Below are 25,403 nucleotides of genomic sequence, written 5' to 3' on the forward strand. Positions count from 1 at the left end.
TGAAGTACAGTATGTGTGTAAATGCACTCAGTTACTTTCCAGCACGGGTGCACACATTGACCTCCCACAAAGGACTCATCAACACAATTACATTGCTGAACATGAATCGACACCAGAGCCGCGGTACCAGTACAGGACGCATTTTCCTCCCAATGATGGCCTTTCTCAGAGTGAACCCACCCACCTTTAACCCCACTATAGGCTGCACATCGGGGTGCATTTAATAAGAAGTGACATGGAATTTTCAGGCCTCCGCTAAAACTGGGTCCTTTGGGTGACCGACTGTGAAACATGAAAAGTTTTCTAAACTGGGCCGGAGTTAACCTCTAACTTCCTGATGAGCTGTTGGGCTGATTGCTGTGTGCTGGTCCCCAAAACACACACACACACACACACACACACACACACACACACACACACACACACACACACACACACACACACACACACACACACACACACACACACACACACACACACACACACACACACACACACACACACACACACACTTACACGCCTCTCTTTCACCCCTGATTGAAAAGATAGAGGGAGAAACTCCTGATGTATACCTTGTGAGAGAAAGCATGAATGCAAACAAGAGTGCATATGAGGTTAAGTTCCTCTCACTGTCTTTTATTCACCAGAAAACACACCCTCATCTACAACTCTCTCTCATTATGCACAATCTCAACTCAACCTCCTCCTCCTCTGCCTCTGTAAACGGTTTCTGGTTCTCCGAGTATGCACGCAGGCCCTTTCACATTCACTGCTTCTCCTAACAAAACAAACAATGTGTTGGCTCCAACGGATTTTCTGTCACTCCGTCTTCTCCTGAAGGTTAAATCAGGTTCTTCCAGATGTACTTGCGCATGTTTTTGGCTTCTGCTCCAGACTAGCCGGGGAAGGGGGGTGAGAGTGAAAGATTTTTTTAGATTCAGAAGACAAAGAGAGATTTCTGTCTTCAGTCAAATATTTCTGCGTTCAGCTGTCCATCATCCACTCAAAATGCCACCTGCAGGTAGGGACACATTCCTGGATTGCCCTGCTGTCACTGTGGTTGGTGGAGAGGGAGTGACTGCACGGTTAGGGAGTGCAGCTCAAGCTATTTCTTGGAAAAAGTTATCTGACTTCATCACCTCGGCCCTTGAAAAGCAGATAAGACTGACACTGTGTTGAGAGGAGATGAATCAAACAAAGATAATAGGGGGAAAGTTGTTGAGAAGCCTCCTGTCCTTATTAGTTTCGATCATTTTGTATGTTTATTCTAGATCCAACAAAGACACACAAGGCTCCTGTGTAATCTTTTAGGCCAGTAATATGGATAGATCTAAATGGAGAATGTTTATAGTGGAAACAGCCAATACATCTTGAAATAATGACAGCCACAACTGTACAAACATACATTTACACAGGATGATGAGTCTGCCGGGAGAATCATGCTGGGGTTCCTCTTAACGTCAGCCAAGGCAGGAGAAATCACCCACACACAGAATTCATAGCAGATCCAAGCCGTCGTGTTTGCTCAGGTGCTGACAAAAATCACGTGTGGGAAAGGAGGATGTGTGTGTGTCAGGGTCAAGCACTTATCTCTGAGGAGTAAAGATGGTGTTGGGAAACTAAGATCAGAGATCAGGAAGGACCCCTGGGGCTGCTTGCCATGCAGAGTGTGAATATTGGAGCAGCTCAACCAATATGATTTTTTTTCTATTTTATTAGTGATTTAAAATAATCACAATAATAAAAGTCCACTGCAACAGCTGAACACTATACAGCATGTGGAGATTGAAAAGGCATAAAAATAAGTTAGCAAGTTTAGCTAAGAGGAGGTTAATGGGTGGTTGCAGTTAGCTATACACAGTTCAAATATAATATATAAAAGTACTGGATAAACATTTGGAAAAGAGGGATACAAGTATTAGATACCCTGTGAAATAGCTGCCTGTAATTGAAATAGTTAGCAAAATTTAAATGTTCAAATAGTTAGCCAACAGAAGCTATAGCTTAAGGTTGAACTAGATAAAGTTAGCTCAAAGTAATGGTTAAACGGTTCAGGCTAGGCTAACTAAAAGTACCATTGATGGGTAAATAGTTCAAATAGTTAACTTAGCAAAAAACAATTTTAATGGGTTAATGGTTGAAACCTAGCTAGAAGTTAGATTACGTTTGTCAATAAATGTTGAAAAAGTTCATGCCAAAAGTACCGTTTATCGATTAATGGTTGAACTCGTTAACTTGGATAAAAGAAATGTAATTGATAAACGGTTCAAATAGTTAACTACAAATAACTTAAATTAATAAATTGAAGTTAACTTAGCTAAAAGTTCGATTAATTGATAAATGGTTGCAATAGTAAGCTAAAAGTTGGCTAATAGATGGTTGAAATAGATAAGACTGAAACGACTAGCTCCTGCAACTGGTTGTAATAAGAAAAATTTGAACAAAAACAGTTTAATTGTATGAAAAAAAAAATTAATACCCATCTTTATACATTAAGCAACAGATAGTTCAAAATAAAGGCGCACATTTAGAACATGACTACTGGTGTTAATGAACCGGGTTATCTGAGTGGGCTGTGGGGATAGGTCTAAAAATATGTACAAAAGTAACCACAGACCGGGAGTTAAAGTAAATAAGAATAAAAAAATCTGATGACCCTGAAACAGGCAATGACAGATGAAATGATGGTAGCAGATGTAAACACGCCTCCAGTGAGGGTCGACATGTTCTCAGTAGGCCATCTAGTGTACACATGTAGTGAGTGCAGTCATGTCCATGTCTGGGTGCATTCTGGACAAACAAAGTGAAGACAACGACTAATTATGAGATGCCTTTATTGTACTTTTTGGAATCCAGTGACACCGACACGAGAACATGGTCCTATCCCTCCCTCCCCCTTTACATACACAACCTGAGAGGGAGGGGCTGCAGGGTGGGATGTACCGTGATCCCGCTTGTAGTCTTAAATTAAACACAGAGATAATAGCGAAGACACATCCAGGTGCATTTCCACAGACACGCACGACATGCATTCAAAAAGGGACTTCAGGGAACGCAGTGACTCCTGGTTCACATGTACGCTTTGTCTTAAAGTAAAAGACGACAAAATGAATACCACTTAAAAAACAGTTAGCTGTCTTTATGGCCCACGATCAGTCTATAATTCAGGCTCTGTCAATATTCCACTTACAGGAGAAAACAAAAAAGGCAAAGAGACACTACTATTCATACTGGGAAAAATGGTTTAAATATGGAAGTGAATGGTTCATAGCTTTCATATTTTAGTTTTTTTTTTTAATTGATTTTTAATGAATGGTAGATTTAATGAGGATACAATTGTCCCACTAAAAACCAGCTCATCTAGGTAAAACTAGGCCTTAGCCACCGACTGTCTCCCTGCTGTATCTAAGTAAAATATATAAAAGTTCAGTCAAGGGGCTCAGTGGGCCGTTGGTCCAATCGGGAGTGGTTCACTTCAGTCCTCCTCACTGCCACTGGCCGAACGCTCCTGAAACAGAGATTTATTTTTATTAGCACAAGTACACAGAGACTACACAGAGACTACACGGGGACAGAGTCTCCACACAGTATTTAAATGTCACGAATGTTTGAGTGATGATCGACGTGTGACAAACGTCAATGAAACGGCATTTGCTCTTCCCAACGCTGATCTGGATGACAGCAAGGTAAGGAGTGTGGGGCATTATTACTCACCTCAGTTCTGGCTTAATAATAATAATAATTATAAATCAAAACATATGGAGTGAAGTGCTTTCTTTTTTATTTAGTCTATAAAATATTTCATCTTGAAAACAATACGAAATGCAACATGTTTTCATTTTTAACTGTGTAACAGTGTTTACAGGGGAAGCTGGATCACTTCAGGTCAGTGGAAGCTGCTCGCGTTCTGCCACCTGGAGGGATCTTGATGACTGTTTTTTACAAACATTCTGAAATGCCGTATAAAAACGGGGTAAAACGTCATCATTTACAGCCGCGGCTTGTGATTGGTCCAGTGGGTGTATGAACGGGGCTTCTACTGTCTCCGACCACCACTGAACAGAGTCTGCTACTCCTCGGGCTACAACTAATGATTATTTTCAGTTCATAATACGTCACAGAAAAGTGAAAAATGCCAGTCAGCGTTTCCTCGAGTCAAAGATGTCATAAAATTTCTCGTTTTGTCTGGCCCAACACATTCAATTTAAAATGTTTTCAAACAAAAAAGCTGGAGCCGCTGAATGTTTGACATCATTTGCTGTTTACCAGAACTGTAGCCAAGTATATTGATGTAGATTTACAGTATTTAACAGAAAGGGAGTGTCCTTATGTTAGCGTTATCAGTGTTTCCTCCAGACTGATGTTCTTCTTGTGTGTGAACGTCTTGTCTCACCTCTTCCTGTTCCTCCTCGCTGTCATCGTCGCTCACCACAGGTTTAGCCCGGGCACCACGGCCCCTCCGCCGTTGTCCTTTTCCTCCTCGCTCCCCCTTTTCTTTCCGGCTCAGTTTGATCTTCACCTTCACTGAGCGAGCTGAACGACAGAAAGATCGATGTTCAAAGATCATGAACGCGGTCGCCTTTAATGTGCCTCCACGAGCCTGTTAGACAACAGCTTGGGCGCAAAACCCTGCGTTTCTGATACTCACATTCAGACTCGGAGCCTTCGTCTAGGTCATCCTCCTCTTCCTCGCTTTCCTCCCCTTCGCTCTCATCTTCCTTCTCAATCTTCTGTCTCACACTGGTGAAGACGGACTGCAGCACAATGGAGTCCTCATAGATCTGAAAGATTATTAACAGCTTCCCTTAGCTCCGATAAGAGTTTTACAGAGGGCCCATTGTACTTCGGGAATTCAAGTAGCTTTATTTATCCCGAGGGTTTCAATACAAAGATGGGAAAGGGTCAGAGTAACAATAAGCTAACATAAATCAAATCAAAAGAAAGCTAACATAAAATAAATCAAACAATTAACTAAATGTGACAGAATGCAACAGACATTGTGGTTAAACGTATCCCGTAAAATCCTTCTCCTTATTCAAAGCTTATTCCAATATTGTACTTATTTTGACAAAAAAACATTTGGTCCATGTCTAAATTACCTAAATAAAGCCAACATTGCTAAGTGTGTACTTGTGTCTTGACTCACCAGAGACCCCTCCAGGTTGAAAGTCTGGGCATTTTGACACAGCAGCATCACATCCTTCTCCAGGTCGTTCAGACTGCGGTACTTATGGCTGCGGATCCTCTCCTGGTGGCAGGAGGGAACACGGAAAGGCAGCAGTCAGACAAACCGTAGATACTCAGGCTACACCCACCACATGTCTGCGTTTTCATTTAAAAACGCATATCTTTTGCTACGTTTATGCTTGGCATCCACACTACTATTACGGCGTTTCTGAGCCCCTAAAACGGAGACGCTGGGAAACGCTGCTGAGTCCATTTTAGTTTGAAAACACTGGGGTTGCGTCTTAGTCTGAAAGAGGAAAATGCCGTCTTGTGGAATCGCCGACGCAGACACCCACGTGAGTCAGTCTTATCAGTTAGTAAGGCGGACACACCCTTTGTGATTTCATCCTTCTTGCGTTGGTGCTCCTTTCTCTTTGCCATCCCTTCCCCACTGATGGATGATGCTCCTTCTACCGCTTTATTACGTTGCCATATTTGCTTTGTAACGACTCACACTGCGCTTTCCACCGCCTTAGACTTGTGTTACTTCCAGCAACAGTTCCATCTCACAGTTGGTCCAAGCAAATAAATCTCTGCTCTGACTTTTCACAAATGGTGTTTATATTCTGAAGTATTTTCTGTATTTTCAACTTAAACGTCCATGAGTAACGACGATCTGCATCCTGTTTACACCGGCACACGCATGCCCAATGTACGCAAATGGTGACATGATACAGAGATTATTTCAGCTAAATTCCTTAAGAGCGCAGCTAGTTTTTGTTTTGAAACACCGTTTTTGAATGAAAACGTAGTAGTGTGGATGTGGCATCATGTGAGAAAGCACAAAGGAAGAACTGGCACAGAGCAGTACATGGAGAGCAGAGTTGTGTTTGATCCTTACCTTGATCTTTCTGAAGTCCACTGGCTTGCGGATGAGCTCGTAGTACTCGGGCAGCTCCTTGCGAGACGGCAGCTGGATGAAGACTTCGCTCAGCTGTCGCCCGTTGGTACTGAAACACGGGAAGCTGCTCTCTTAGTATGCATCTTCGTTATTTAACACACATTCTAAAATCACCGCTTAATAAATCAATAACATTCTTTTACTCAGGTAAATCATTTCCTTCTGGATAGCTTCAGTGAGGTTGTGTTCTCTCTCAGTGTGGTCAGAGAGCACTGATATTAGCGTGCGTGTTTGCAGAGATACGGCGCTGTTCTCACCCGTCTTTATATTTGATGACAGCATCAACGATCTTCTTCATCTTTTTGGTGAGTGACATGGGGTTTGGAGAGAGCTTCTCAGCAGGCGGGCGACCGCGTTTCTTTGCTTTCTTCACCTCCTCGTCCTTGTCCCGCCCTCGGCCACTGCTGGAGCTGGGCGTGGCCGGGCCGCCGTCATGGTCGCGGTCTCTCTTGCGCTTTCTGGTCGTCTTTTTGTGACGCACTTCCTCTTCAATGTCCTCTAGATTCCCCTCCTCTATGGCCTGCAGAGAGGAGACATGACCATTGAGCTAAACCAGGTCAACACTTAACATATTGATGCACCAAAGATGCAACTAAACATGACAGCATCCCACCTTGAGCCATTGTTTCTCAGTGAGCGAATCGCTGTAGTCCACTTCTTTACGTTGGCGGGATCCTCTGCCAAACATCTTCTCTTCCTCTTCTTCACAAGTTAGCCTCTCGACCTCAGCATCGTCTTTCAAAATCCAGCTGGGCATGTCGTCCTCCTCCATGAGACGGGGTCTCCTCTTAGGGTTGCGGGCCTCCTCGCGGCGTCTGTCTAGATCCATGCGCTGGAATAAAAAAAATTGAAAAAAAAACACAGCAGGGGATGAGTCCCATTCTTAAATGACAAAGTATCTAATGATTAATAGGAAGTCAGACTAACCATGAACTGTTCAAACTCCTCTTCACTCCTGGCTATCATCTGATTGACAGTCTCATCATCGGGCACTTCGTCCTCCTCCTGCAGACAAATAAGACGAGTGAGTGGAAAGAGACCGCCGGCAGATTGATGTGGCACCTCAGAGCCAACTCTTTGAACTTGTGTCTGTCACTTGCAAAAACCTGGGAACAAAGTAATTCAATGTGTGTATGGATGCAGTGTAAATAGCTTAGCATATATGACTGATCAACAATTGAATAGGGACGGGTACCGAAATCCAGTATTTAACAGGCTCCTGAGGATAAATGATGAAAGTCTGCAGTATTGATACGCTCTGACGTTATCAGATCTTTTATGGGGACTCTTTTAACGCTTTGGTGTAATGAATTATCCCGCTGCAGCATCTCTTCTGCTGTCTGTCGGGGCGGAGCTCCTCAAACTACACTCGTTGCGGTCAGGACTTTCCAGACCCAATTCTCCCTAATTCGAGGACCCAGCACGGCTGAGTCTGAGGCCCAGATCAAAGTGAGTTACTGTTACAACACGAAGCATTTTTATCATGAGAACTAGCAGGCTGTCGCTTGGAACAATGATGCAACTGCATAAGGACACATGCAGACAGCCCAACATTTACCAACTGTAAGTAAAACAATATCAAGAACTTCAATTTATGTACGAAACTATATGAATTCAAGCAGTTTTCCCCATTTTCAAAAATGCCTTGGTTTTTCCTCTCAAATTCAAGGGTCTCCAGGACCCGTGGGGACCATGAAAAGGTCAATACAACTGATCAGCAGGCACTAAGGACTTTGCATTTTATATTTAAACTTTACTGTCATTGCTCTAGAAACAAGATCAAGTTTTATTTAAAATAGAAAATTCTTAGCCTGTTCTGAATTGATTCGGTTTTAAATACATTTTTTTGGAGAAGCAATTATTTAGCTATGAAAAAGAGTACCCATAAAAAAAACAAGGAGTACTGACGATACCCATCCCTACATTTCAATTTTACAATCGAGGAAGGAAAAAAGCCTTAAAACGTTGTTGCAGGAAAAAACAGCAGAAAGATAAAAAGAAGAAGAAAAGTAGGGAATGGGATGCACAGATACTCTAAACCAATGTTTAAAAAGATGTTTTTGTTGTCATTTATTCCCCCTTTTGTGGCAGGAAACATTCATTATTAAAAAATATGACTGAACCGTTTCATTACACTATCTTTGAATGAGGTTAAAATTATTGATACAAATCTATGAAACATCTTAATACAACCGTCATTCAAATGAACTAGATGCTGCTTTTGTCTGAGTTTTGTTGCATCACAAAAGTGATGCAACAAAAGCTAAACATCGGCTCATACCAGTGTATCAGTGCATCCCTAAGAACAAGCATTGTTGCAGGAAAAAAAACAGCAGAGAGAAAAAGGAGAAATAAAAATATGTAATGGATAAAGTAACATATGAACCATCAAAGGTTAGTGTAGAAGCAGAAATACAGAAAAGAGAAAAGGAGAAGTCTGGACAGATGAAAGCTCACAAATCCTGAGGAAAGAGGGAATTAAGGAAAAAGAAAGTGAATGTAGAGGTGGATCAGCACACAGGCAGATGTGGGTGGGTGGGCAATATGTGGACAAGTTGAGATCACACCCACCCACGCCCCCCTGGCACGACTGCCTCCTTGGGCCACGACCTCGTCCTGTTCCTCGTGTTCCAGAATGGCCTGTAAAAAGGCCCGGCGTTCGCAGCCTGAGGACTTCTGGTCGAACATGCCAGCCTGGATGACCTTCTGGTCCACGTTCAGTTTATACTTTGCCGCTGCCAGGATCTTTTCCTCCACGCTGTTGACGGTGCAGAGGCGGAGCACGCGAACCTCGTTCTGCTGGCCGATACGGTGGGCTCTGTCCTGGGCCTGCAGGTCCTGTAGGAGCACGTGCATGTGGGTTAGTTTAGGTGGAGGGATTGTGTGTGGCGAGAGGAAAATGGAACAGGAATAAATGATATTAAAAATATTACGGCCTCAAATGACCAGTATCCACATAAGTGTTGTTAGTGCCCTTTTAATTCATTGGACTCTCAGTATATTCACTGTATTCACTGCCATAACTGAGACCTGTGTTGTTACCAACATCAATTTCCAGGTGTTCCTGGTATTTGAGGTACCTGGTGTGGGTTCCAGTCGCTATCAAAGATGATGACAGTGTCAGCAGACTGCAGGTTGAGGCCCAGGCCTCCTGCCCTGGTGCTGAGCAGGAACACAAAGTACTCAGAGGCCGGGTCATTGAAAGTCTTGAGCAGCATGCCACGGTCCTCTGCCTTGGTGGTTCCTATAAGAGGGAGGCAAGATTAGAGTGTAAAAGAAGTGAATATCAATAGTTCAGTATAGTTGGGTGACGGTGCACAAACACTTGGTCAGAGGTGTCTCACCATCCAGACGCAGGTACTTGAAGTTACGGTAGGCAAAGTAGTCCTCCATGATGGTCATGAGGGTGGTCATTTGACAGAAGAGCAGCACTTTGTGGTTGGTGGCCCTCAGCTTGGGCAGGATGCGATCCAGCAGCTCAAACTTCCCAGAGGAGCGGTACAGGTCAGGGCTGCACAGGGGCAACACAAGAAGGAAGAGTGAGCCAGGGTGCAACATATACAGACACACAGGGAATAAAAATGGACAACTTCAAGCTTTACGTACCCACTCACGACTCCACCGGAATAGCCGAGATGCTCAGAGAAAGACTCCTGCGAAACAAACACAAATCGGTCACATTCATTCTGTCTGCCTCCTGCATCCGTTTCTACCGAAAAATATTTGGGGGCGCATGGACTAAGGTGAAGCTTCTGTCTGGTACCTCGATGTGCTGGAACATGTAGGGGTGGTTGCAAATCTTTCTCAGTTGCATGATAGTGTTCATCAGGGTCTTCGTGCCACCTTTACCCTAGAAAATTTATGGGAACAACAAAATTCCCCTTTTAGTTTCCAGTTATTGTTAAGCTTCAAAATAACATTGATAGTATATACTTCAAGTTCTACAAAAATGTTAAGACATCCTCCTCTTCTTCTTACCTTCTTGTCTTTCTCTGACCCGTCTGTGAGCAACACTCCCTTGGCCTGCATGTGTCTGTACAAAACCCTCTGTAGGGCTGACATGTCGCACTTTATCACATACTCCACCTGTGAGCCAACAGGAAGAGAAAAGAGATACCAAATGATATCATTTTTTTTTTAAATCCACAAACAAATGTAAACGTGTGGGAATAAAAATGTTCCTGAGCGGACCTTCTCGGGCAGCTGGGCCTCGACTTCTTTCTTCAGTCGGCGCAGCAGGAAAGGCCGGAGCACCTTGTGTAAACGTCGAATGATCAGGATGGTCTCTTCTTCATTCAGGTCCACCTAGAGGGACGGAGAGAAGAGATTCAGCATTTTACTGCAGCTCTTCGTTATGAGGTTGCCATTTAGAAATATTAAATAATATTGGTAGATTTGGTATAATATTGGTATAGGTGTAGGTAGAAATGTTCCAACCAGCCACCGTCGGCACAGTAACAGGTGAGGTCTATATATTTGCCCAGGTGTGTAGAAGAGATTGTCACAAGTCACTTTTTGCAATTCCAAGTCAAGTCTCAAGTCTTTGAGGGCTGCAGCAAGTCCTAATCAAGTCTCTTATGGTTTTAATGAATAATAATAGTGTTGAAGTGCAACCATATTGTATAATTACACAAGGTCCCAACTAATGGCCCCCATAATCGAGTGTAAAACAAAGAAAGTCTGCTGCTCTCTTTACCTGAACTAATCAGACACACCTGAAACTCTAGGTCCTGCTCTCATTGGTGGATTTTAAAGATATCTTAAATAACTTGGGAGGCATGATATATTCAAGATTATGGCTGATTTTGATATAGATTTGCAGTTTCACTTGTTTGATATATTTGAATTGTATTCTAGTTATATATTTTATATTGGCTGCTCATTATGTTTGTCAGAAACGTTAGCCGTGGTGCTGCCTTGGCCAGAACAAAACAAAAATCGTATTTAATCTTCAAGCCTCTCAAACGCAGTGTAAGCTAATAAAGAAGTAACATTGAATGGTCAACAATAAAGCTGTAACGTAAACTTGCCTGTAGCTGACATTAATAATTAACGTGTATTTCTCCCGGTTTAACAGAGTTAGCCAGTAGATGAAGGTTGCAACGGCAAGAAAACACTTTTCCAAAATATGGACTTTAACGAACGCCATACAATATGACGGTAATGGAACTGGAGCAGCACACCGGGGTGAAGTTAGCTTTCATTTGGATATTTAGATAGGCTGGGACCAGAGTGGGTCTGTTGAATATCCAACTTCAAACTAACTTCACCCCGAGTCGAGTCTCGAGTCTTTGAGGGGCAAGTCCAAGTTAAGTCTAAAGTCACATTTGTGTACGCCTTAAGTGCGACCCGAGTCCGAGACTCAAACTCGAGTCCCCATCTCTGGTCTGTGGAAGGGTCCCCCAACCCCTGGGTCTCACAGAGACGCACCGCTACAATATACCAGACCGGACCATAACTCACCTTCTCTCCTGTCATAGCGAAGGGGGCGTTGAACCACTGTTCGAAGGTGGTGCAGCTCTTGAAAATGGTGGGCAGGAGGAAGTTGAGCAGGGCCCAGAGCTCAGGTAGCTTGTTCTGCAGCGGGGTGCCTGTGAGCAGCAGACGGCGCGGGGCCAAGTAGTGAGTGTTCAAGACCTGGGTCAGCTTACAGTGGTGGTTCTTCATACGGTGGCCCTCGTCCACAATCATGTACTTCCAACGGAGCTTGGGGAGGAAATAAAAAAGTCAGAAAGGGAGAAAGGGAAACAAAACACTGAGAAACTCATGCACGAATGAATTAATACAGTTTGTAGCCTAAAATTAAGTCCGAGTCTTCCTTACCTTTGCTAGCACCTGCTTATCTTTGATGATGTACTCGTACGTGGTGAGCAGCACGTTGAACTTGCCACTGCGCAAGATGGGAACGAATGCACGACGAGCAGCCGGAGACCCCTGAAAATAACAGAATTGTTTTCCATTCATGTTCAACAGAACTGCAGAAAAAAAACCAAGCCACATCTTTGAACGTGTTGCTGCATTCCCACACCTCTACTCAACTCGCTATGTTTTGCTTTTCCATTAGCTGAAGTTTATAGATAGTACCTGGCACTTTTTTGGTACCATCTCGAGGAGCTGAGCAGAATTATTACACTGCAGTGCAACACAGGGCATCCTGCACAAATATCCAACTGTTTTCATGAAATCATTTTCCAGGAGTCCTCGAAAATACAGGACTGCACAAACAGTCATATACTCCGCGAGTGGGCCTACTGACACATTTAATCTGCTCATGACTCTGGAAAATAGAAAGTCTATTCCACTTTGCAGATTCACTGACACAGGAGGTGAAACAAAGGGAGTGCTCTGACACTTTGAAGAGTCACAAACTGCAGCAGATCCGACCAACACGTCAAGGAAAAACACACCATGGTTTGTGGGGCTAAAATAAGTAGTAACATAGATTATTTCCAGGATTTTAATCAATTTCCAGGTGTTTCCATTACTGTAACACTAGTCTCTAATTTCCAGGTTTTCCCCGATGTGTGGGAACCCTGAAATTTTTCAACCCACTCACCCCGGATTTTGAAAAATGTCAGCCTGCAAAACAGCACTGTAGCCTACACTACGCTTTAGAACAGACGCAGTGCAGACGTCGGAGCTGGTGAGAGGATTCAGCGAGCAGCGCGTTGGAGATGATGTCACAGCAGTTTAATGCGGCGTCACTACGTCGATCACCTGAGACTCCCGCCTACAGTGAGGAGGTACTAACTCCAGTGGAACCAAAAGTCAGTTGAGTGGAGCAGAGCTGTAGCAGGCAGTGTATTTGACCATGACTTTTTTTCAACATGACATAAAATGACCGGCAAGAATATCTAAGCAGGTGTCACTGACCTTGTAGGAGACTTTCACGACAGATGGGGCCCACTTATCAAACTCATAGACCCAGTTTGATAGAGTTCTGAGAAGAAAAAAAGAAAACAACAGAAAATAAACATAAAAGCACGACTCGTACAACTTCCAATAAAAGGACTTCTTGCTTTATGTGGATTAGGGCTTACGAGAGAGGTACGATGATGAGGAAGGGCCCGTTGAGGCGCTTGTACTCCATGAGGTAAGTGATGAGGGCGATGGTCTGGATCGTTTTTCCCAGACCCATCTCATCAGCCAGGATGCCATTCAAGTTGTTGTTGTAAAGCGACACCAGCCACTCCAGACCTTTGATCTGAGCAGGAACATCTCAATGTTAGCTTTAGTTCACTCCTCTCAAAACCCATCTAGGGCCCTCATAAATGACACGATTCTCCCCTTTCTGTTTTTGCATGTTTTGGTTGTATACCTGGTATTGCTTGAGCTGCCCGTTGATCAGCAGAGTGGACTGTTTGTCCACTTTCTCAGTGACAGCATGAGCCACAGCGTAGTAGGACTGCAAGCCTCGGTTGAAACTTGCATTACCGTACTCATCGTCGACATCCTGCTTGGCGTGTCTGGTGGATGCAGTGAGAGGGACAAAGAAAAAACACAAGTTAACATATAATGCCTTGAAAGGTATCTGTGTGTATGAGTAATTAAAAAGTCAAAGGTTGTGTTGAAGCAGGAACTAGCAACAACAAAGTCTCAGTGTTTTCATCTTACTCGATGATGTGCATGACATCCACTTCGGATACTTCTTCACTGTCAGGGTCGGGGATCTTCTTCTTCTCGTCTGCTGGAGCGACAGAGGAATGTGGTTGCTCCTCCTCCTCTTCCTGACAGAAAAAAAAAGAAGATCAGAAAACTGTTTGCAAGAAGTTTCAAGTGACCATTAAGCTCTGATGTAGAGACGACTGTGTCATGTACCTCATCCTCCTCTTCTTCCGAACCGCTTTCTTCACTGTCTGAACGCGGTGCTACTTCGTATCTGCACAAACAAACAAAAAGTACAAAATATTTTTCACAAGATTAAAAACATTTACCGAGCGACGGATGTGTCTCTTCCGCTCAGCCGAAGGAGAACTCTTAATCTGATAAAAGACGGCGTGGAACGCTCAGTGATACGAGCTGTGACTTTTACTCTGGAACGTCTGCTTCCAGAATTTAAACCGCTGAAGTCAACAAACAGTGAACATCTCCCTCACGGGAAGTTATTATCAGGCAGACTTGACACTGACCCTGGGTTCATTTCTAGCCAGGTCTCCAGCTGACCAGCCTTAGGTGCTTCCATCCCGGTCAGGATCTTCCCACTGTCTGTGTGGATGACCTTCACAGGTAGGTCACTCATTTGACTGGTCTCGTCTAAAGGCTGGGAGAAGAAAGGATACGAGTGTGTGTTAGAAGTGTGTTTATTATGTATACCAACAAACTGCACATTAAGATTATGAATGACATCTTGTGTAAGTAGACGTGTTCCTCACCTCTCCATCAGGTCCCAGGGTAGGAGCACCACCCTCCACGGCCTCTGGCTTCTGAAAATATGAAAAAGTACATGTAAAAACGCAACGTAAACCGATACTAGAAAGGTACCGCGGTTAAAAACAATACTTTTTCACGTTTTATTAGTATCGGTACTTTATGAACTTTGTGCGACAGCGGGGCAGCGTGTCTGTGTGCAGCATCTCTCTGCTTCATCACTTCCATGCAGCAAGAATGGGCGTGGTTTCATAGTGACATGTCACTCAATGAGCGACACAGACATGGCTGACAGTGGCTCGAGTGCTCCTGGTAACCGCCCTAGGCTTCTTTATGAGAAGACACACTGAGCAAAATATGGAAGTGTTTTCCCTTAGTTGCTGACAGTAAGGGCAAGCCGTCAGACGAGTGTTGATTTTGTGACGAGTGAACCATCAGAGTTGGAGGAGGCCGTCAGGGGTAAAGCTGTTCAACTGTCTGATGTGGTTCACACGTCTCTGTATGCAAACGCAACGTTTACACTGGTAACATTAACTTTACCATAACATGCACTGCTGTTCACAAGTATGCTGATCAACAAAACAACAACGCCAAGGAACTTAAATTGTCCAGAAAATTGTCCAGATATAGAGACAACTTTCAATATGTCCATGTTCTGCGACAAATCTTTTTTATTTTACAAACAGCTGCATAATCCTTTAATTATTGCTATAACAAGTTCAGTGGCTATGAAGCTCAGCGGCTTTAACAAATATTAATATTTTTATTTTGACTTTTTAAGTTTAAGTGTTTTAATTAATAAAAATAAATCTTTCTGTCGTCATCATATTTTATTCCATTACTTTTGATGATGTTTTAGTTTTACGCCATGGTACTGTTTCAGTATCAAGATATTTAAGGCAGGTATCGTACCAAAGTCAGAATTTTGGTATCGTGAAAACACTAAAACGCACACAAGAGATGCATCACAAATGCATGTTATGTGTTATTTTATTAACACTTACCTTCTTTTTCTTCTTCTTTTTCTTCTCTTTGAGAGCTTGTACGGCTTTGTGGGCACGCACCAGCTCAGTGAGGTTGGCCACGTACTCGTCCGTCTGCTGCAGCAGGTAGGCCAGACGCTTGTCTTTCTTTTGGTCGATGAGTTTACGGTAGCCTTCTTCATCTTCAGCCTGGGGGGAGATTCACAGAGACGTCCCATGCTTGAGTTGGACTCAACATACACGATAACAACTTACATATACTGTCCACCTAATAGCAAATGCAAACTCATTTTGCATTGAGTCTCACCATCAGCCTCCGCATTCTCTCCTTTTCAATGCGCTCATTCTCTTTCTTCTGCTCACGCTCAGTGTTGGCATGATAGGTGGCGACAGCTTTGGTGGCCTTCTGGATCTTCGCTGTGATGGAGCGGTGGTACTCCTTGAAATCCTTGGCGTGCTGCAGGATGCTGTTGAGGTATTCCTATCAAGGGAAGGACACACAAAGCCACCGCTGTTGTTAAGTTCCAAGAATAATGTGAACAAAACTGAACAGTTTCTTTAACCTTCCGTTTTCACTTTTTGCTCCGTTGAGAAATATCATTTTTGTTTTTTCTGCTGTCTTCAGTAAATCGGTTTTGTTTTCACGACCAACTGAGCCACAACGAAATTTAAAAAAAACAGGAAATGATTAAACGACCGACTGAATCCCTTTACCCTGCTATAAACCTCCCCCACGCGCGGTGTACCTGGTGTTTCTGGCGACGTTTCCTCTCCTGTTCAATCTTCTGCTGTTTCTCAAGCTTCTCTGTGATGCGAGCTTCACGCAGAGACTGCCGTTTGCTGCGCTTGTAGGCCTTGGCGTTGAGGGCGGTTTCCAAAGCAGTGTCACGCCGCATGCAAACCACCACCTCTTGACGAAGCTGTGGGCACAGAACAGTGGACACATTAAATACTGCATCTACTCCACTAGGGAACTCAACGACACAATAGTTGCTACAGTTGCCTAAAGATTTCTTGCTGATAACTCCGTGGCTACCTGTCTCTGGAAGTTAAGCAGCCTCAGGGCCTTGAGCTCAATGGTGGCCTTAGTGCGCAGGTCACCGGCTAGAGAGCCAGGCAGGTTCTCAAGCTCCTGGATGCGGTGAGCAATACGAGCCTGTAGCCTGAAGAATACATATTAAAAAAACAATATTACCAAACATTGAAACCACTATTTTTCTCCCCTTCAGCGTGATCATCCACAATTAAAGGGCAAAATACTCATGATGGTAAATCAGCTGCCACAACAGTGTGCTTTGTAGTGTTTAAAATAAATATATGGTGCACAATTCAACACTGCTGCATCATGGTTTTTCCCTAGCCCGTCTTACCTGTACTCTCTCTCCTGCAGGATCTCCACTGGGTCCAGCCCGCGGGGCTTTTGGATTGGCGTGATGCGGTTCTGCTTCTGGTGAAGCATCATGGGAGGGGGCTGGGCAGGCTGTCCTGGGGACTGTGTCTGAGGGGGCATTACAGGGGAGGCAGCTGGGGGAACAGAGGGAGGAGCAGGAGAGGGTCTGCCAGTGGGTTGAGGTGGAATGAGCTTCTGAGGAGGGTTGGATGGGGCAGCAGCATTCACCATGGGTCCTGGAAGAGTCAGAAGAGATCAGTGTTGCTGCGCGTGCATGTTAACTTAGACGGTGCTGACTGAGATGAACCTCAAGACTAAGTTTACCTTCAGGCCATGATTTAGGGGGTCCGTTGGTAGGCGGGCCTTGCATACCTGGGGGAACTCCTGCAGGTCCAGGAGGCGCCATATTAGGACCTACCATGCCTAAAACAAGAAGAACCATTTGAGTTTTCAGGTAATTAGTAATATTCCCAGCCACCAGGTGTCTCTACTGAGCCACCAAATAGTCTGCTTCCTTTGTTTAAAGACTGGTACATATCTGTTTAGATATCGTTTTGTTAAGAGGCTTCCTGACGGGCTAACTTAACTCACCGTGTGGTCTGTTGTAGTTGGCCTGAGCTGGTCCCGGACCAGCTCCAGGCCCACCTCCTGGCCCTGTAGAAGGCGGCATGTTTGGCATCGGCTGCTGCTGCATCCCTGGCATGGGCCTCTTCCCCTGCACAGCCATCTGCAGGTGCTCTGGTAAGGGCTGACTGCGTGCCAGCATCTTGTAGGCCATAATCTGAGCCCTGAGTTGGTGCAACTGGTTCTGGTTGAAAGGAGCAGGTCCACCTGCACCACCTGGTCCACCTCCAGCAACACCAGGTCCACCTGGACCCTGGGGACCCCCACGGTTTGGTTGACCCATTCCCTGGTTAGGGTCCCCGCTGCCCTCCATAGGGCCAGCCCCGGGGCCAGAGGGACCGCTGGGCATCATAGGACCAGAGGGTGGGCCGTTGGCCGGGACAGGGCTAGGTGCGTGCTCGGAACCTCCCAATGGAGAGGGGTAACCTGGGGAACACAGATGCATGATGGGTATTCCAAAAATACTATTCACGCATTGTGCGTGAAGTTTTTAATATGGTTAAGAAGATATATTGACCGTGGCTCTGTTCAAAGTCACAAACTATTCATACGACTATGAGATAAAATTGTGTGTACATGCTAGAAATGCCCGGATGTATACTAGATTAGCAAGAATATCAAGAGGCAGGCGGTTTAAATAATTAACCGGTTGGATAAAATAGGTACGAATTACGATGAGTGACATTAAGATACAGTTAAATCAAGAGTCTTGATCAACACAGCTATGTGAAGCAGAGAAGACGTTACGAAAGTATAGTTAGAAATACTTACTGATTAAGTATAGAGTAATAGTGTGCAGTACATTAGTATGCAATTTCAACACACGAGTAGGGTGATAAGCTTCAAAGCATTTGAACTTCTCAGACTGATTTCACCGTGACATTAAGATACTGACTGTAGGTAGGCAACATGCAGTTTTATTCTCTTTAGTTTAGGCTGCGAGTGGAACATGGAAACATCTCCATATCATACACACTATGTCCCTGTGTGTGTGTCTCTTCTGCTTACTGACTGTGTGGTTTTGTAGATGCAGCTGGCTTAGTTGTTGTCTGAAAGGGGAAGCCCCTTAACCCCGCCCCCTACCGTTGTCCTGCCTACTGCTGTCTGCTCATGCTGCCAAATGAACCAACACAAGAGGAGAAACTGGCTGGATGGGTTCACACGCACGCACACACACACGCCTGTGTAAATGAGATATCTGTTGTGTGTGGAGCTTTTCAGAGACACAAAGGTGATCCTTAATCTTTCAGTAAGCGCTTCGTGTTTACCGTGTACACAGCTCAAGTTCTGTGAAGATTCAAACTGGCAACCTTCACGAGGACTCAGACGAGCCCAACACAGAGATATTAACACAGGGATGAATTTCCTCATGCTTGATCTCTCTGGAGCTAATGTAAAGGCTGTGATGTTACCTTGGGAATGTTGGTCCATTGGGCTAGGAGGGGGTCCCATCCCACTGTGCCCCCCTGGTCTCATGCCCATGCCCTTCATCTGGGCATAGCGGGGGTCATCGGGCATTCCCTTCTCATGCATGGCTTCCATGGGCTGATAAAAAGGCAGAGAATAATCACGTTAATCTTATTTTGATGTGAGGTAGGAACATTCATTTTATATCCATATATATTTTATTCAATACTTTGCTGTTTAAAGTCTACAAGACACACAAAGGTTAGTTGTAAATAAACTATTACAGGAACAATTGAGTGTATTTTTAACTTAAGATGGAATAAATGTTCAATTCAAAAAGGGTTCAGTACTTTATGCATCTGGTGCATGTTCTCCTGAGGATATCCTGAGGGTCCCTGTGGAGGGTGAGGGTGTCCAGATCCAGGAGGTCCTGGGCTAGGTCCCATCATGCTGTGGGCTGAGCCTGGAGAGGGACCAGGGCTCGGGCCCATCATGCCTCCCGGAGATGGCCCTGGGCCTGGAGAGGGTCCAGGCCGAGGTGTCCCTCCCATCGGGGGGTCAGGAGTGGACATCTCTCAGGGGAAGCTGGGAATGTACAGCGGCAGAAAGTACCCCTGAGAGGAGAGATGACAACAGGTATGACGATAACAGCCAGAATCCATCTGTGGCCAGATGTGCATGTAGGCTATGTGGGTTTTTTTTTTAACACTGCTGCAGTTGTAAAAGTACAAATTATAAAGCACCCTGTTTTGAATAATCACATTTGATTATTTTTAATTATTTTAACAATGTGCAAGCTGTTACAACTAATACAACTGCAAAGACTGCAAAATGGAGACAAGTTGCAAAAATGTTCTCTTAAAATGTTCGCCTTTTGTCTAGTTCCATTTTTCTTGAAGCACAAATTCACCTGGTTTCTGTGGATAGGGGCAGCAGTTTAATGTATTTTAGCCACCTAAATTTGTTTCTGACGTAGCCGTCAGACAGCCCTTTCTAATGGGTAATACGCATCTATGCTCTCTTCAAAGCCACCAGACTCCATTAACAAAAACACTTATTTAACCTGGCAGAACACAGGAATTTCTGGTCTGCCGCTGCCCTGATTGGTCAGTAACTTTGGGTTATTAGCTTTGTTTTTTTAATGGGTTCATTTTGGATTCACCAGCCACACAAACTGGGTGCTTGCCATCCACCATCTCTACTGTAGGCAACACAATGACTACGGATAAGTATCCCTCATACAGCCAAACTTCAAAGAATCTGAAATAATCCCTTTACTCACAACCATACAATTGTGTTTTCAATAATGAATCCATTTAAAAAAAAAAAAATCATCATCATCATTGCAATACCAACTTTTGCAAAAACACATGGCGAAAGACACTCAGAAAACTGCACTTATAAATGTAACCATCAATTCTTTTCAAACAGTGCCTTTTATGTTGTTGAATTTGTTCAATGAAATATTATTAGAAATCGTTTCCTTTCATTTTCTTGTAATTGAACAAGCAATTTATAGCATTTTGAAAGTATAGTAAAAGCAGCAGGAAGGCAGAACTGAGTAGAGTTTAATATCAGTTTTATTTCTTGCAAAATGTCGTTAGCGCAATATTCAATGTTATCACAGATTTCCCTCATATCTTTCAGCCTTAGCTGTCAAGGGTTAGGACAGTTGGCAGTAGCTCCCCATAACCTTTAATTGTGCATGTTTAAGGGGAACTACACCCATTTTCAAAATGAATTCGCATTATTCCTATAGTCTAAGACAATCCAAAAAGTATTACTAAAAAACAACTCTCCTAAATCTAAACACTAGAGTGCTACAACTCAAATGTATGAAGTCACCAAGAACAAAGCATGGAGCTGCTGCATAGACACTGAACAGAGAAAGATGTTATAGATGAGACAGAGCACCAGGGAAAGGTTCGGAGTATATGGGACAGTTTCACAACTGACGACACTACAATAAAAGAAAGAAAACAAACTCAATCAGTCTCCAGTCATTGTCTAGGAGCAGCTCCAGACTTCATACATGGATGACATCACAGGTTTGAGACTTTCTTGTATGGTTTTTGGTCACAAATATTGACAGCACTTTCCTGGGTCATGGAAATAACAGTGTAATTCTTAATTGATGTTGTGATACATTTTAAGTGACACACACACACACACACACACACACACACACACACACACACACACACACACACACACACACACACACACACACACACACACACACACACACACACACACACACACACACACACACACACACACACACACACACACACACACACACACAAAATGTCCAAAGCCTGAACCCACTTTCAGTTATAAGTGTGACAGATGGTCAGTTGTTGAATAGAGTCAGATTAATCACAACAAGTAAACCACACACGCAACAAGTCAGGAACTAAAGGAGGTATATGTGTACACACAATGGGAGCTCCACACACACACACAGTGGGTCAGTAACTTCGCTCATCTAAACTGTCACAAATGTACTAAATATATAGACGAGGCTCCATTCAAGCAGACACGACCTGCTGGTACAGAGGACTACTAGAAACCACCGAGAGAACAGTGTTCAAAAGGGAAACTCTGTGTCAGTCCACTAGTTACAATGTTGCATTTACAAACAAATAACAGTTAGGTTAGCTATTATTAGCATTGTGTTAGCCGGGCCTAGCCGGGTTTACAGCTAACCCTTAACGTTACATTGTGTCCGAATTCAAACAGCCAAGCCATCATTTGAACCTCATATTTCACACGTAACCCGAGTTCCCGGACGTTCGCCGGGCAGCCGGTTCACCGGTAAACACCCAAAGCGACGGTATAGTGACAAAGAGACCGGCCGCACTCAGACTTAGCTCGCTTGCTAAGTCAAAGCCCGTATTGATACACAACATAAGCTGGCCGCTGGCGGTGCTTAGCATGCTAGCGAGCTAGTTGGGTTAGCCTAGCCGGCCATGCTCTCCCAGGCCAATTAGGCACAAAAATGTGTTGTTTTTCGAGAGGACTGTCCAGATGCGGCGACATGTGAAAGGTTAGAGCATCCCTCATCGCCGGGGCCGATTGATCCATCGCGCCTCCCGTACCCTTGGCTCAGTGCTCCGCTCTCAGCACATTTACAAAAACAATTTTCATTCATTGCACAGTCGCGCCACAGCAGCGCTACAGTAATGTCGGTCTTTTTCTCAACGAAAAAACACCGTATAAAAGCGCACCAGTCATCTTTAAAGCAGCGCAAAACACAGACAAAACTCCCTCGAACTGTTCACAAAATTCAGACGGACTTACTCGAAAGGTGAACGCTGATGTTTAAATCCTCGCCGGTCGCACCGTCTCTTGGTTTTCCTCCTAGCCAGAAACAAAGACCGACCTACCCAGTTGGTTTTTTTCCTTCACCCCCCTCTCTCGGTAGATCGTATCGCAGGGACCGGCCTGTGCGACTCTGCAGCGCCCCCATCCACCGTCTCTCTCACTTCCCGCATGCCCAGTGAGGGCTGCGTTAACAGGCAGGAATGAGAGAGCGAAGAGCCGACGTGGGGGATGGGTAATGTGGAAGAGACAGCAAGGATGACCGTTTCACGACGCCTTTATTTCAGTTTGAAAATACCCGAATATACGTCTCACTTAACTGGGCCGTCACGTGTTGATGGGGCAGCGGAGAGAAAGCAGCATGCGGTTTTCTGGAGCTCATTGTCAGACCAGAGTGGTTTCATAGAGCTTTAAACACACTACTCATGCAACACAGGGCTGGTTTCATTATTGATTCATTTGATGAACACGTTTGATCTAAAACATTTAGTGTAAAATGTCCATCCTGTTCCTTAAGCTAAGATGGCTTCTTTAAAAGGTGTCTTTTTACACAACAGTGCATTCAGTTTACCTTCCCTTTAAATATACTGGGATCGACTGATGTGGATTTGTTAGGGCCGATACTGATACCGATTTCTTTCATCAGCCTTAGCCGATGACCGATACGGACTGATGATTTTCTTGAGCTGATATTTGGAGCCGATACTGCTTTTGCTCCCTCGATTTACATCATAAAAATTACACGTTGATGATAAATGTTACAAGCTTCAAATTTGTTTTAAAAAAAAGGAACATTTATTGAACCTAAAAAAGGCGTCTCAATCAACACGGAGCTGCCTTTGGACGCCTGTCTGTAAATAATGCTGGGAAAAACTATCAGAGAACACAGCAGCACACATCGGCCGATACCATACACCTAAAAAACTGAAACATCAGCCGATAATATAGGCCGATGTATCCGTCTGTCACTAAAAAACACTTAAAAGATTATCGAAATGGTTTGATATCAATCAGATAACTGATTGATTCATTAACTGTGTTTAAACAGACTTTGATGGTGCTTTTGATGACCTTGACCATGGGCTATACACTGTAGGTCTATTTATTGACTTTTTCTCATTTGCTTGAAGAACATAATGGTCCAGTCAGACGTCTATTTCAAAACAGTTCACACACAGACCTAAACTAAAGGTTTCTGGTCAAAAGGACACATTTTGTTTGCAAAATGCTCTATCACGCTCAAAACACATGCAACAAAAGCCTTTTCTTTCTTCACACAACACAACTTGTGGTCAAATGAATATATTCTTTCAATCGTACGCTACAGCTATCAACATGAACAAGTTCAACCTTAGTTTTAGTCTATTGCCTGTTTGTTGATACTTTACACAGTTATAGTTTGTGCCAAAAAAAGGCAAAGACACAGATCACAGCATGGACTGTATTGTTTTCTGAGATAGGATGAGAAGTTCAGCCTCCGTGAGGAACTCGGAGTAGAGCCGCTGCTCCTTTGTGTTGAAAGGAGCCAGTTGAGGTGGTTCAGGATCATCTGGTAAGGATGAACCCTGGGCGCCTCCCTAGGGTGGTGTTCCAGGCACGTCCAGCTGGGAGGAGGCCTCGGGGAAGACCCAGGACCAGGTGGAGAGATTATATCTCCACACTGGCCTGGGAACGCCTCAGGATCCCCCAGTTAGAGCTGGTTAATGTGGCCTGGGAAAGGGAAGTTTGGGGTCCCCTGCTAGAGCTGCTGCCCCCGTGACCCGACCCCGGATAAGAGAGTGAAGATGAGATGAGATGAGATAACAAACCCTGCTGCACTCACATGTACAATGCCCTGTTGAAATGCTGTAAAAATAAAAATAAATATTTTTTTCATTCATTTTGTTCTCGTGTGCAGGTCTTTCCGGCTCACGAACTGTTGTTGGCATAAGACCTACAGTGAGCACTAGACAAATGTAGGCGTTCATTATGGTACAGCTTTTGTACTGCATCTTTTATTCACTACAGAACCAATAAAGAATTTCACCCAAACTAAAAAAGTCTGCCCAAACCATGTTATTGTACTGCATCAGATTTGTCCATGTCATTCTTTCTGCCTGGAACTCAACATTCATTTTTATAGGTTTCAACCTTGAGTCTTGTTTCCGTCCTTTCCAAACTCAGGAATCCTGAATACTGCAAATACAATAAACACAAGAGCCATCAAAGAAAACGTATGGGTTGAAATACTCAGAGCGTCCATTTGTTCAGGCTGGTTGCTGACTGAAAAATTGTGCAAAGAAGTTTCACACAGGTGAATTAAAGACTCATAATTCTGAAAGTTTCTATCATCCGTGAACATATGTTTTCCTGTGTCTAACAGTTAATCCAGTATAATTTTGCATCTTTCTATGAGATCCATGTTAAAATGTGTGAAAACAATGAAAAAGCGGTTTCACGCATTGCAAGTGAAGACTTCTGCTGTGCTTAGAAAATGCTGATGAAGATCAAGTCGATCCCAGTTTCATTGAGCCTGTCTTAGTAATCTACATAGTTATTGACAATGTGTACACACAAACAGCACACAGAAGATATCCAATTCAATTCAATTCAAAAAACTTTATTTGTCCCCGACACGACAGTGCAACTATACAAAACATTTCAACCTAACAACAAGAATAAAGTGTAAGAGAAGAATAAGTGTCAGGATGTTGGTGTGTTAGTACAGGTTAGAATCCAGTCACAGAGTTCTCAACTCAAACTATTCCATCATTAGTGTGTGAAATATTAGGAAGCCTGTTTTTTATTTTGCACGATGAACCCTTATTGACTGTTGGAGGCCTGTTGACATGTGAGTGATCGGTTTAAGGAAGGTGACGTCAGGACTGTGTCAGTCTTAAATCACCAAAAGACACAGACACCATGTGGCAGGTCCCATGGTGACCTCAGGGGTTACATTGCTTATACTCAAGGTTCTCATTAGTTGCAGCATTTAATGTAAGGGTGTAACTTCCTACTGTTTGCCTCACTCTGCACTTATTCGGTTTCTGCTTTTTTGTGGCTAATACCGAGCAGTGTATCATGTAAATTGTGATATATCAGTTTGAAATCAAAAACAATTATTACAAATCTGACTTAAACATAATGTATAATGAAATATGAATTACTTAGTTGAATCCTTTTGTTTTATTTTTTTCACAAT

The 25,403-nt window shown here is 43.7% G+C and overlaps 1 protein-coding gene across 1 annotated transcript; it reads right to left on the reverse strand.

Annotated features, from left to right (window-relative positions):
* Positions 1-2,882: 2,882 nt before the first annotated feature.
* Positions 2,883-22,308, reverse strand: smarca4a (SWI/SNF related BAF chromatin remodeling complex subunit ATPase 4a). Its single transcript, XM_083931580.1, has 34 exons — positions 22,202-22,308; positions 19,249-19,512; positions 18,904-19,036; positions 17,459-17,917; positions 17,192-17,290; positions 16,848-17,103; positions 16,514-16,640; positions 16,224-16,397; positions 15,785-15,958; positions 15,499-15,666; positions 14,500-14,550; positions 14,257-14,387; positions 13,946-14,006; positions 13,742-13,854; positions 13,446-13,593; positions 13,168-13,331; positions 13,001-13,067; positions 11,951-12,061; positions 11,591-11,833; positions 10,319-10,432; positions 10,106-10,213; positions 9,891-9,977; positions 9,734-9,780; positions 9,472-9,638; positions 9,208-9,371; positions 8,699-8,965; positions 7,055-7,132; positions 6,741-6,959; positions 6,385-6,647; positions 6,068-6,176; positions 5,147-5,248; positions 4,649-4,781; positions 4,394-4,533; positions 2,883-3,508 (listed from the first exon to the last, which is right to left on the reverse strand). The coding sequence occupies exons 2-34, from the start codon at positions 19,468-19,470 to the stop codon at positions 3,476-3,478; spliced, it is 4,932 nt and encodes a 1,643-aa protein (XP_083787706.1). The 5' UTR covers positions 19,471-19,512; positions 22,202-22,308; the 3' UTR covers positions 2,883-3,475.
* Between the last annotated feature and the right edge of the window lie 3,095 nt (positions 22,309-25,403).

Source organism: Echiichthys vipera (assembly GCF_963691815.1).
Source record: "Echiichthys vipera genome assembly, chromosome: 17".
NCBI lineage: Eukaryota > Metazoa > Chordata > Actinopteri > Perciformes > Trachinidae > Echiichthys > Echiichthys vipera.